Source organism: Chenopodium album, chromosome 1, assembly GCF_948465745.1.
Source record: "Chenopodium album chromosome 1, dcCheAlbu1.1, whole genome shotgun sequence".
Taxonomy (NCBI): Eukaryota; Viridiplantae; Streptophyta; class Magnoliopsida; order Caryophyllales; family Amaranthaceae; genus Chenopodium; species Chenopodium album.
In genome coordinates this window covers 19,859,321-19,871,859 of record NC_137834.1, presented here as the reverse complement: position 1 = coordinate 19,871,859, position 12,539 = coordinate 19,859,321, and the positions used below count along the sequence as shown (strand labels likewise).

The 12,539-nt window shown below is 38.6% G+C and overlaps 1 protein-coding gene across 1 annotated transcript; it reads right to left on the bottom strand.

The window, feature by feature from the left end:
* Nucleotides 1-10,494: 10,494 nt before the first annotated feature.
* Nucleotides 10,495-12,242, bottom strand: LOC145629182 (uncharacterized). Its single transcript, XM_081681723.1, has 2 exons — nucleotides 11,985-12,242; nucleotides 10,495-11,868 (listed from the first exon to the last, which is right to left on the bottom strand). The coding sequence occupies exons 1-2, from the start codon at nucleotides 12,240-12,242 to the stop codon at nucleotides 10,495-10,497; spliced, it is 1,632 nt and encodes a 543-aa protein (XP_081537849.1).
* Between the last annotated feature and the right edge of the window lie 297 nt (nucleotides 12,243-12,539).

Sequence of the window (12,539 nt, the reverse complement as noted above, 5' to 3'; positions counted from 1 at the left end):
ACGGACGTGCCAAAGGTTGCACGGACGTGCAGACCTGTTAAAATACGACTAGTAGCTATTGCCTGACCTTTCACTGACGTGCTTCATTTGGCACGGACGTGCAGTGACTTGCACGGACGTGCCACTTATTGGCACGGACGTGCAGCTCTTTTCTAGCGAAACAGCTTATTTTCCGAAGGTCATAACTTCTTCGTTACTCATTGGAATAAGGCATGTGATCAGTCGTTGGAAATCTCTTGAGATGAACTTTAATATCCGATATGAATCACTTCAAAATGTTGAGTGAAAAAAAAGTTATGGTCAGTTGAAGTTGACCTTAGTGCAAAAATCCTTCCAAAACTTTCCAAAAGCTTTTCATTTCTCTTTAAGGCACTCATCCTTCTTCCTTAATTGCTCTATCAACCAAGCTTTCCCTTCTCCTTGTTTACTCATGCTTGATCACGTCCATATATAGTGCTAAAAATAGCTACATTACATCAAAAACACAAACAACCCGTGAAGCATGGATGGTACAAAATTTGTATAAAAATAGGATAAATAATGAACTTTGATGTCGAATAATCACGAAAACAAGGTTCAAAACTACCCTAAAATCATACCAAATAACAAGTTATCACACGTAACAATCCATCCTTGGAAATGTTGTCACGATGAAGCGACAATCCGTACCTCGGAAAATTTGCCAAAATCCAATTTTTGGAAAAGTTGCCAATGCTTCGTAACAATCTTTCATAAGAACTTTGCTACGATCGACAATCCACATCTTGGAATATAACTCTTTAAAGAAATCCACCTTGGAAATTTTCCAACGCTATGCGACAATCCTTTTGGGAAAGTATTGCCATTATTGACAATCCGCGTCTTAGAACATTTGCAAAAAAGAGTCGACCGACAATCCACTTCGGGAAAATTTGCCACTTACTGAAATGAATGACAATCCACGTTGAGGAACTTTTCTCGAAATTTATGATGAGTAGAGACCTACAACAATCCTTTGGGAAATTTTTCCATAGGGAACTAGGTGTATGACAATCCAATCTCGGAAAACTTGCCAAAGATCCATGAATGTATGACAATCCAAACTTGAAAAAAACTTGCCAACAAAGAAGGAGCACGACAATCCACGCTTGGAAACTTTGCCAGAGATTACAATCCAATCTTGGAAAAATTTTCGTTGAAGAAGACGCACGACAATCCATTTTTGGAAATATTGTCAGTTGGGGATGACAATCCAATTTTTGGAAAACTTTGTCGTTTAATAAGAATGCGCGACAATCCATATTTGGAAATATTGTCGTTTAAGTGCTTGATTTTGAACCGATGCTTTGGTGCTTGTAATGAGCCAATACTTAGGCGCTTAAGCTAAGTGAGACGATCTTTTGTCAGGTCGATCACTTATTGCAATTGTAATCAAACTGACTACTAATCATGTCAAATTGCTTATAGGGGCTAACTGGCGTACCAAGGAACCCGAAATTGCTGTATGAGGTCGAAATCACCTTTCTGAGAGGCTTCGAGCTCTGTCGCTGTTGAGATATCTGTGGCGCCAAGAATTGACCCTGTCGCCGAACGCTGTGATAGGGTCTTCCCTATTTTGCTGCACCTGTATTTATTTTGACCATAGAACTTTGCCAATATCTTTAATTATCTTAGGGTTGACCTAAGGTTTAATGTTGCTTGACTCATCGACTTGACACGACTCAAGGTATAAACTTGACTCTCTGTGATTGACTAACTCGAGGTTGACTCGACTCAAACTGTTTGACACATGTGTTAGACTCAAATCAAAGTGAAACGACACGACATGACTCAATGTGTACATGACTTGTGTGTGCATTGTATTGTGATTGTGAGACTCGGAAATGCAAAAAGCAAAAATTTTCAGTCATTTTTGTGGAGGGTACCGACTTTCTCCCGAAAAAGAAAGACGCGAAAAAAGATTCGAAGTTTGAAGATGCATGTTGAATGAGCTTAGTCAAATGTTGTGCAAGGATTAATTCATCCTAGGCTTTCTCAATTGTTGACTCCACGATGAAAGTATTTGGGTAACTTAGGCACGGAGGCTAAGCACTTCATACTTCGTGATGCAATGACAATTATGAGTGATGTTGATATGATAAGGTATGCTTCAACGTTGTGTTAAGATTTCATGACAAAGGGTTCCTAAGGGAAGTATATTTGGTCATGTATGTGTGATGTGTGTGATAGTGACACTAAAGTTAGGCCTCAAGAGCTAAGTGTATGGAAAGATATTATTTGTTAAAAGAGTCAAATGGTGGTGACTCTTAGGCTAGGTAATCTAATGATGTAGGGATCAAGCCCCCAAGTCTAGCTCTAAGTGAAAAGGGATGAGCATAGGAGATCCCTTGATATGATCATGGTGTAAGTGTGTGAATGTGAATATGAATACATGTTTATTACGGCCGCACCTCGATGTGAGGTTGCCTACGTATCTGTTAGGAATCAGGCCAAACATAGCTCTAGCCGAACCTCGCACAAGTGTGTATACCTCAAAAAGGTCCTTTTAAGGGTTGTAACGTGGTTAGGCTAAAGGTTATAGAAAAAGGGGATAACGGCTCAAGACCCTAGATAAGCCCCCAAGGTGTGCAACCTAGCTTTTGAATCTTTGTATTTTTATGCTTGAGTTTCTACTCTTTTTTTTAGCTCACTTTTATCTTTTGCTTTAGCATCTATTTTATTTTTATAAGTGTGGGCAATCCTGATCATGCGGTCTATCACTCACTTGACATTCATGTTTCTCAGGCATGGTACCGAGCACTCGATAAGAGATGCAGTCTGAGACGTGTTCATATCGAAGATATTTTCATATCAAAGACATTGGAACACTTGCCCTTTTTGTACACTTTTATTTATTTATTTTTTGCTTTTGCTTATTTTGCTATTTTAATCTTTTGAATTTACTCAAGTTTTCTTTAGAATTGCAAAAGTTGCACACCATCCCATCCCAAGGTTAGGTAGATGTGGGTTGAAAAAAGAAGGGTCTATCGTTAGACGAGGCTCAAAGTGATTTATGAAGAAAGGATTGTATATTTGAAAGGTGAAAGAAGATATGATGTGGCTACAAGGGGTGCCTCAAATCATTGGTATACCTTGTGCTTAATTCGACACGGACTTTTTTTTTTTTTTTATGCAATGATCATATGCAAGGAAATAAATGCTCATTTTATTTAAAAGGAAAGAATGTAATGATCCTACAAAATAAATCTAAGGAAAGGAAAAGGTGCCTATGCTAGACTTATTGGGAAAGGAAAAAATGAAAAAATAGAAAAAAAGAGGTCACGAAATCTTGTCGTTGAAGCTCGCCTCTTGTCTTGTGTTGTTCGCTTCATCATCACCCAGTCTTCTCGCTAGCTAGAGGCAATGGGACCTTGTTTGCTTCTATGAGGTCTTGAATGAGATTTTGAAACCTGTAGCATTCATCAGTAGTATGACCACACCCTCGATGATACTTGCAATAGGAGTTTGGATTCCATCTCGAAGATCGATTTTCTGGTGTTGGATCCTCGGTAGGGCCAATAGGTTTGATTAATCCTCGATCATAGAGACGATCGAAAGCAGCATCGTAGGTCATCCCAATGGGTGTGAACTCTCGCCTGGGTTTCCTTTTAGATCCTTGATTGTCCATGGCTAAGACATCATTATGGTAAAAGGTACTAACATTATTACTAGAGTGGGCGTTTTCGGAAGAAGAAGGATTGTCGTTCTTCTTTCCTTTCCAGCCACCGTGGTTGCTATTGTTAGTAGCTTTTTGCTTTGCGAGGTCGTCTTCGATTTCAATACCTATGTCATAGACGGATTTGAAAGTATTCAAGTTGTGTTGATATTTTAAGTGCTTTGAATACTTCTCTTGAAGGTTCATGATAAACATCCTCACAGACTCCTTTTCGGTGGGGACCTCAATCATCTTGGCAGAAGTTTCCCTCCATTTATTAAAGAAAGAAGTAAAACCTTCATTGTCTTTTTGTCTTAGCATCTCAAGTTGTCTATGATCGGTTTCAACTTGAATATTGCACTTGTATCTATCAACGAAAGCGTTTACTATCGATTCCCAGGTAGAGGTTTTCTCCTTGTCAAGGGAGAAGTACCACTGTTGGCAAACGGTTTCAAGAGAGAGTGAGAACAGAGAGGGGAAAACCTTCTTATCGATGCCCTTAATGTTCATTATAGTTTCGAAAGCTCTTAGATGAAAATAAGGATTATCAATTGCCTTGAATTTAGGGATGTCAGTGGCGTTGAATTTATGTGGAAGAAGTTCCTTGTCCAGCGAGACCCCTTGTGAACTCATGCCCTGAAATTTATAGTCGCGAGAAGCTTCAGTGTCTCAGTCACAGTAGCCAGTTGGTTCTTAAGATCATTGTCTTCTTCTTGATTTGCCATTATCTTCTTAGCCTTCCTCTTTTGACGAATTGGTTTATCAAAAAGTGAGACTTGAATAAAGAGGTTGTCCTTGATAAATCGCCCTTCTCTCCTTGACCAAATACTGTGGAAAAGGAATTTGGAGATACTTATTGTTAATTATTTGACTCAAACTTTATTCAACATGCAATGGATGGAGGAAGTGAAGAAAGATGGAAGAATGTGAAGAAGATTTAGGTGGAGGGATATGAAGAATTAGGAATAGAATGTACTCCCCCAACTCAAATGACGGAAAAGACCGACTCATGCATGAACCTAAGACATGGTCATGGTGACATATACTCAAAGTGTGTGCTAAGACTAGTGAGTGTAGGTGACATGTTGAGACTCGTGTCATGACCATGTGGCTAGACCATGTGACTAAGATTCGATTAATGACTTGACAAGGTGTTATTGACAGCGAAATTAACCGAATTAAACAGAAAACTGATTAATTAGACCCTAGGTGATGACTCGACAAATAATCCAAAATGTCGGCCAAGCGACAGGACTGGCGTCACACTGTGGAGGTTAACGCCAGAAAACATAGCTGTCGTTAGGCGCTACACTCCATAGTGTGGCGCTACAGCTCAGACCTTGGCGCCAATAGTGGAGCTTTGGCCTGGGACTGTTTTCGGTGTTATTAGTCAGCTGGGGTATTCCTAAAGTCGTACTAGGTCAATTCCGATTAAAAAAAAAAAAGACTTTATTGACTCAAATTAAATAATTAATTAATTAATTAATTAGGCAAAGTTCTTTAAGTCATTAATTCATTTAATCTCAACACAATCAACAAACGGTTAAGAGAAACATAGAATATATATGCACAACCAATAATGCACAATTAGTCAAGTAGGCACAATATGATGCAATGGGTTCACAACCTAACCATGGCTCTAGTTCTCTAAAGTTCGGGATATGGTTTAGTCAAAGAGGGTCCATGGTTAATTGTCCTGATGCACCGCGCGGAAGCCTAACCGTGAAGGGTTGGCGCGAGTGGATGGGACACCGCGAGTTTTAGAAAAAACTCGCTTCCATGGTTTGGTGAATTCAACATCTCGGATGTACCCTTTGTTGCACGGAGCGTTCAATCGGGTAGATGGAGCATGAATTCCCAGAGGGTTATGTCCATATGTAGAACACATATGGGTTTCAGAAAAGTGAGAAAAAATTCAATCAGGAAGTAGGATCGAGCAAACAATACGAAAAATCGGTCGAAATTAGAACGCATATTTCTGGCTCGGTATTGGGGGAAATTGGCGCCAGCAATCAGAGACTGGCGCCAGCTTTTAACTGTAGCGCCTAGCGCCAAGGCTGGCGTCTGGAGCTACAGTTAAAATACTGGCGCCAATGATCTGGCCCCTGACGCTACTTCCCACATGCCTCAGCAACTTTCTTTGCTCGATAAAATTTTCCAGTTTCGCGTGGTGTTATTTCGGTCCTAGTTGTGAAAGACATTCCTAAAATTTCCTACGTGTAAAATCCTATTTTTTTAACTCATTATGGATGGTCTTTCCAATGAGATCTTTTTCTATGCATATGACAATAATGTTAATCAAAATTACGCACATGAAATACTTAGAACTTTTCGAGTCTCATCCACTCATTCTAAATCATTGCCGAAACAAATTTAGGAATTAAAATAGAAATCCTCCCCAGTGGAGTCGCCAATAACTGTAGGGAATATTTTCAAGCCTTTAAAATCCCACTAGCTTGAACCCCACTGTGATCATACACTAAAGTACGGTGGCGTCCAAAAGGGAAGAAGATAGAGCAAAAGAGTCGCCAACAAGTTTTTTAGGAACTTGTAAACCATTCACGAGGTGAAGGTTACACCCCTTCATGATCCAAGAGATCGTCAACTCCATAAGGTCTATTATTGGCGATCACTTTAAATTATAATCACAATTAACCCTAAACAAGATTATTAATTATCTTATTAAGCGTGACTACAAGTACAAATTCCCTTTGAACATGCAACAAAGGCGTGATCAAGCAATAACATATAATAATTATAATCATGACAATAAAATAATAATAATAATAATCATAAAAATAATAATCATAATCACAATAATCTTGACAATCATAAATCATAATTAAAATAATAATCATCATAATAACAATAATAATATTCATAATCATGTTAAAGCATAATAAAAATAGCAAGATCCTAGGCATGATACTAACAAGATTAATAACAAACCCTAGCATGTCACTAAGCATTAAAAATCAAATCTTTAACCCTAACATGATACTAACAATCATAAATATTAGGAAGAATATAGGAAGCATCGCAACAATCATATTTAATATTAAAATTACCCTAGACATGATACTAGGAATATCATAATAACAATGTAAACATGATTTCTACATCATAATATCAATTAATCAATTAAAGTACTTACTTTGATGCCTCGTACATCTTTCTAATAACAAAATACACACGTTAGTAACTTCAAGGAAAATAATAAATCAAACAATTGAATTAAATAATTGAAAGAGAGATTTGGGACAAAACCCTTAGAAATTAAACCTTTTACGTCTAGGGCGAAGGCAACTTCGAATATGGCTAGGTGTATCTAAATCTTGTGAATGCGGAATTTTGTATGAGAAAACCAAGTTTAAGAGGAGATGAATGAGAGAATTAAAAGAATGCTAATGAATGTTGAGAATGGTGAGAATTGATGAATCTTGATGAAAATTGGTGAATGAAAACGGAGTTTTTAATACGATATTTATAGAGAAAATCAGCAAAAAAAGATAAATTAACAAAACAGAGTCTGACGCTCAAGAAACAGAGCTGGCGCCAACCCTGGCTAGCTGGCGCCAGGCCTGGTTCTAGGGGCCAAGGCCTGGGGTTGGACGCCAAGCTTGATTTTAACGCGTTTTCGAAAATCCGATAAGTTTACTGTACTGGAGGATAAAATAATATAATTTGTTCGAATATGCTATTTCATTTTGATTAAAACTCTGAAAAGTCAACAAAGTCAACTTATCAATGCTAATTGAATTAGGAATGAAAAGAACCTTCTAGAAGAATCTAGAAGACTAAAACCATTCCTAATTGCATTAGGAATGATAAATCATATTAGGCCCTCCCCTAGATCATTGGGCCGCACATAAAGCTCAAACCGGGCCCAGTTTGGTAAATTAGCCATAACTTCCACAATATTCATCGGAATTGGGCTTATAATATATCGTTGGAAAGGTCTTTGCAAGCCCCGTCCAACTACACTACTATTGGACCCATATCATGGACCAACCAAACTGGATTGACTGTTTTCTTAAAATAAAGTTTTCAAAAACAAAGAGAAGAGAAAAGAAATAAAATTTCCGCAACACTAGACCTTTCCACACTTTCAATTCATTCGTTTATGATTCGACGTGAAACGTACTCATCACTGGGTTTGGTTTTGGGGAGACACAAATGGGTGTCTACAACTATGTATGTTGCTATAGTCTAGGGTGCACCCACAAAACCCAGAACGACAGCCTTGTCACCAACATAAGGGGAAGGGAGTGCATTTAGTAACAGTAGAGATTCATACAGCATGAGGGATTTACATAGGGGTCATGATGAAAATAGCATTCACCTCATTGCGCAAAATTTTAAGAGATTCGCCGACAAAATTAAGATTTCCATGTCAATTGGATGCAATTCTTTCAAGGCATCTTCATCACGAATAGGTGACTGGATGACAAGGCCTCTGACTTCTTCTATGTCAAAAGGAACCCCAAAAGCAGGAAGAGGAGTGAGTATGTTAGAAAATATTATAACCCCATCAATGCGAAATGCTTCCCAAGGCTACAAGGATATTTTCACAATAAGATCAGTTGTCTCTGATCTCTCTCTAAAGGATGGGTATTTCTTTGCGAGCTTTCTGTAAACATTTAGCAAACAAATTTCAAACAATCCCTAACCACAATTGCTAGCAAGTTAGACTTTTTTGCGTATCGGAAGTCAAATGAGATTGTGCAGTCAGACAATGGCTATATGTATATGTAAACAGGATTTCAAAAGTGGAAATTATAATATAAGAATCTGAATCTTCCAATTCTGATCAAGTACCTGGAAGCTAAGAAGTCGATAACAACAACACTCTGCTGTACAGTAGCATCAGTTTTTCCCCATTCAAGAGATCCATTTCTAGTCCCACTATGTTCATTCCCATTTTGTGAACCGGGTGCTGCGTGCAGGTCAGCTATAACCTGGATACCATATTTTCTGTAGGTTTGACACACGCAAATAATACCATAAGTACCTAATTCACAAATTAGTAAGTCATTGTGAACAAAACATAGAAGGGAAAAATAGAAAAAGACATACTGTGCCCAAGTGAAGGCGTTGTCCAAGGCCTACAAAGACCCTCCCAGGGGTGTCGGGTCAGTGGCTATCCACCATCCTACAGGAATTCTGACAGTAGTGAGTCCATTCTAAGAAATGAACCTGAAATCGTTCTCAACAATGAATGTGTCAAAATGTTCAAATTTTCAGCTAGAGAAGCTGGTTATATATAAAGGAAGATATTACAAGTGGTTAAGTATATGTTTCTTATCTTCATAACCTCTGGGGATTAGGCTCTAGCTTTTAAATTTGTAAGCGTAAGATTATTGATACTATTAAATTTTGACAGAACGTTTGAGGGAAAAGAAGCATGAAGCTATGTATTTTACGGGAAAAGAAAACTGTGAAATAAGAAAAGATAAGAGAATTTCCTCTCAAATATTGGATCAAATGGCCTATTGCTTTGCTTAGAGGATCCAACAGTTGCTATACTCTCATGTAATTCCTACCTTTCCCCAGATTTTATCTTACTTCTGATACAACAAATCCACAAGCTGCAACTAAAGCTAACCCGACATTTTATGCCAAAAAGGTAGGGCTACCAGTATTTGTGTTTATCATCTCAACTGATTTACATCATAACCACTAGTAGAAATCTTAACAAAACACACACCAATTAGGAAGTAGTTGCTTGTCATTTTAAGAAAAAGAAGTAATAGGTTGTTTCAAGAAACAATAACATTTTGTTTAATTTAAAGATGAACTAAGTTTATTGAAATATTCTCCTTCATTTGAAATTTTAAATTGACTGAAATTTTTTTTATGGGACATTGTGCAGATAAGCAGACTGAAGTTCTTGTTTCAATTGTTCCTGTCATAAAAGAATGGGTTTGACTTTAGCAGGTACACATTAGGTGAACGACATACATTGTAAAAAAATAATCTAAATCAAGAGGCTATAATTATACTGACCTTGAAGGAGATTGTTGTGTAACACCTGATCGTAGTAAGATCTCAAACGAAATAACTTTTTTTGCACTGTACACATGCTGATCTTTAGTTGTAGGCTTGGTCGTCTAAGGTATATCACTATTTGAGTGAGTGTTTGTCCCTAGGACTTATTGATTGTCATATCAAAACAAAGCTTGATTGGGAATTGCTTTTGCTGGAACTAGAACGGGTAATTAGTTGAGGCAGAGGGCCGCATGTCAATGCGTGGCAGAAATACGTATTCACCAGTATGATGGCCAGTTCCAATTACACACTCAATCATGTTGAGGTAGAATCTTTTGCATATGAGTCGTGTCCCATTGCATAAGCCAGAGGCTGGAGCAAGGTTCCTCAGCAGAATAACGGGGCAATTTTCCTTTAGAACCAATTCATGTGATCTCATTCCTCCGGGGAATAAAGTGATTAGGAATTCAGTTTTGTAAATTTTCCAATTTTCATCAATTAACACATAAAAACTCTTGTAGGTTATAGCCTGACCAGGGTGTTTTGAAATTAGCAGAGTATTTATCTCATCAACATCATCATTAAGGGGAGTCAAGATTGCACGTTCAGCGAAGATGTTGGAACTGAAACCACCTGCGGTAAGTTCCGGGAGTATTTGGCTGAGAAGCTGGTCCAGAGAGTAGTTTATTTTCATCCTCAAATGGCACAACCAATTGTCTTGGTAGATGAATGTCATCTATCTCTTCTGTTTGCATACGACCGTCCCCTAAAGCAAGCAAGAAATCAGAGAATGCAGGATCAGTTCGGGCTCGCATGTTTTAACTCAGGCGTATTCATTTGAAACCATGCCATAGATAAGAAGAGACTAAGCTTGCTTGTACGACTTCTTTTTGTGATTTTTTGGATACCACAGGAAATACTTGCCAAAAGTCCCCACCGAAGACGACAAACTTGCCACCAAAAGTTGTACGGCTATCACATAAATCCCTAAGCAGCAAGTCTAATAATTCTACATTTTCCTTAATTGTCATTGATGCTTCATCCCAAATAATCAAGGAGCTTTCTCGTAGAAGACCAGCTAAGCTGCTTTGTTTAGATACATTGCAAGACATGGAAGCTATATGATCAAGGGGGATTTTAAAACGCGAATGGGCTGTCCTCCCAGTCACTATGTTTGAGGCAGCAATTCCGGACGTAATTGTTTGAAGAACTATTTTGCCTATTTTTCTAGTATACAATGCACAGTAAAGGTATATCTTGCCATTGCCTCCCGGACCGTCAACGAAAAATGAACCGGGTTTGTTAAGCTGCACATGATTAATGATGCAATCAAAGGCATCGTGTTGGGCAAGGTTGAGCTTGTCAATGGCTTCAGCGTATTCAACCAATATTGTGGCATTGAGTGCATTAGAAATATCCTTTGTTTGCCATAGTCCGGAGTCTGCATTGCTTATCAACGCCCTTAGGCCACATTCTACCAAAGTTTTTCCCATTTCTTCTAAGAAACGCTCTACCCCTTCCATAGTAAGGGCCTTCACTTTGTCTTCTATTCCTGGATTTTGGTGCCTGATATCTTCGGACAAATGAATGTAGTACTTCTGCCAAAGGGCTAGGGGATCTCTTGGCATTTCGAAAATCAATATTGTAGCAAATAATTTACGCAAAGCTTTTGGCATATGTGCAGTAACAGCCTTTGCCATACATTTATCAATGACGTCATCTTCTGCCAGAAGACCAAGTTTCAAGGCTGCTTTCTGAAATGTTGCACAAAGGTGGCCGTTGACCGTTCGTAAATCTTCAAAGTATTTTGGTCCCCTTACATTGATTAGTAGCAGCCTGAGAAAATATCTTTCCCCTTCGGATGGAGCCACAAAAGTCAGACGTCCTATTGTAGTTCGCAAATTAGCCCGCTTAGACCATGTTTTTGTAGCATGATTCCACACATAATGCTCAAAAAATTCTGCATATGTGTATTTTAGTATGTTTGGGACAGTGTTGTTCATTCTGAAGAACTCAGTTAATGAAGTACGGGCTCGGCGCCTATCTGAAACAACAGAGGCTAGTTGTTCATTGGGAGAGAACCTCACACTGTGCTGATTAGGCAGGTGAATTTGCAGTGTTACTACTGGGGGGCTCATTTCAAACAGGTCAAACCCAAAGATTCTCCATGCGGCTTCACAAGGACATACCCAACGGCCTGCTAGAAACTGCTCAATCTCTCATTTACAAGGCCTGATGAAGCTTGTACGTTATATGATACCCGATCATGTCCTTTATAAACGTATTTGTAAAGGTACTTAACTGCTTGAATTGTTGAACATACCTCCACATTCAAGTGGCAGTCGAATAAGGCAGATAAATAAGGTTTATATGGAACGACCCAATGGTGTTCCAACCCTTTCAATCTAATCACAATAGACTCACCTGTGTCCCGGCGTCTGTATTCAGGATACCCACTTTCATGGCTTGTTGTAATATCAGAAAGAGACTTAGGGTAGTCGTATTTGCACTTCCCTTCCATTCCTCTATGCTTCATGCATGGGCATTCAGGGTTATCCTTCCCACATGGGCCATGTATCATATGGTTTAAGACCACTTTTCGTTAGTGTGGGTTTTCATGGGGAGGAATTTCGGCGGACACGTACTTGTCAAATGAGTCTGGATGCTTTATCTTAAATTCCGGCTTTAAAATAATGAGCATATGAACATGTGGCAAGCCACGTTTTTGGAACTCAACTACATAAATGAACGCAGCCACCTCTCCAAACACTTATTCTTCTTATTTTTTTTAGTGCTATAAGCTTTGCTTTAAAACACGAGCGAGAAGATCGTGTCAGTTTTGTGCTTTTTCCCCGTGTGCCAGCGACCAATTTGGGTT

Coding starts and splice junctions, on each gene's coding strand:
- LOC145629182 (XM_081681723.1), bottom strand. CDS start 12,242: ATGATACATGGCCCATGTGGGAAGGATAACCCTGAATGCCCATGCATG. Junction 11,869..11,984: donor ACTGCCACTTGAATGTGGAG/GTATGTTCAACA, acceptor GAGATTGAGCAG/TTTCTAGCAGGCCGTTGGGT.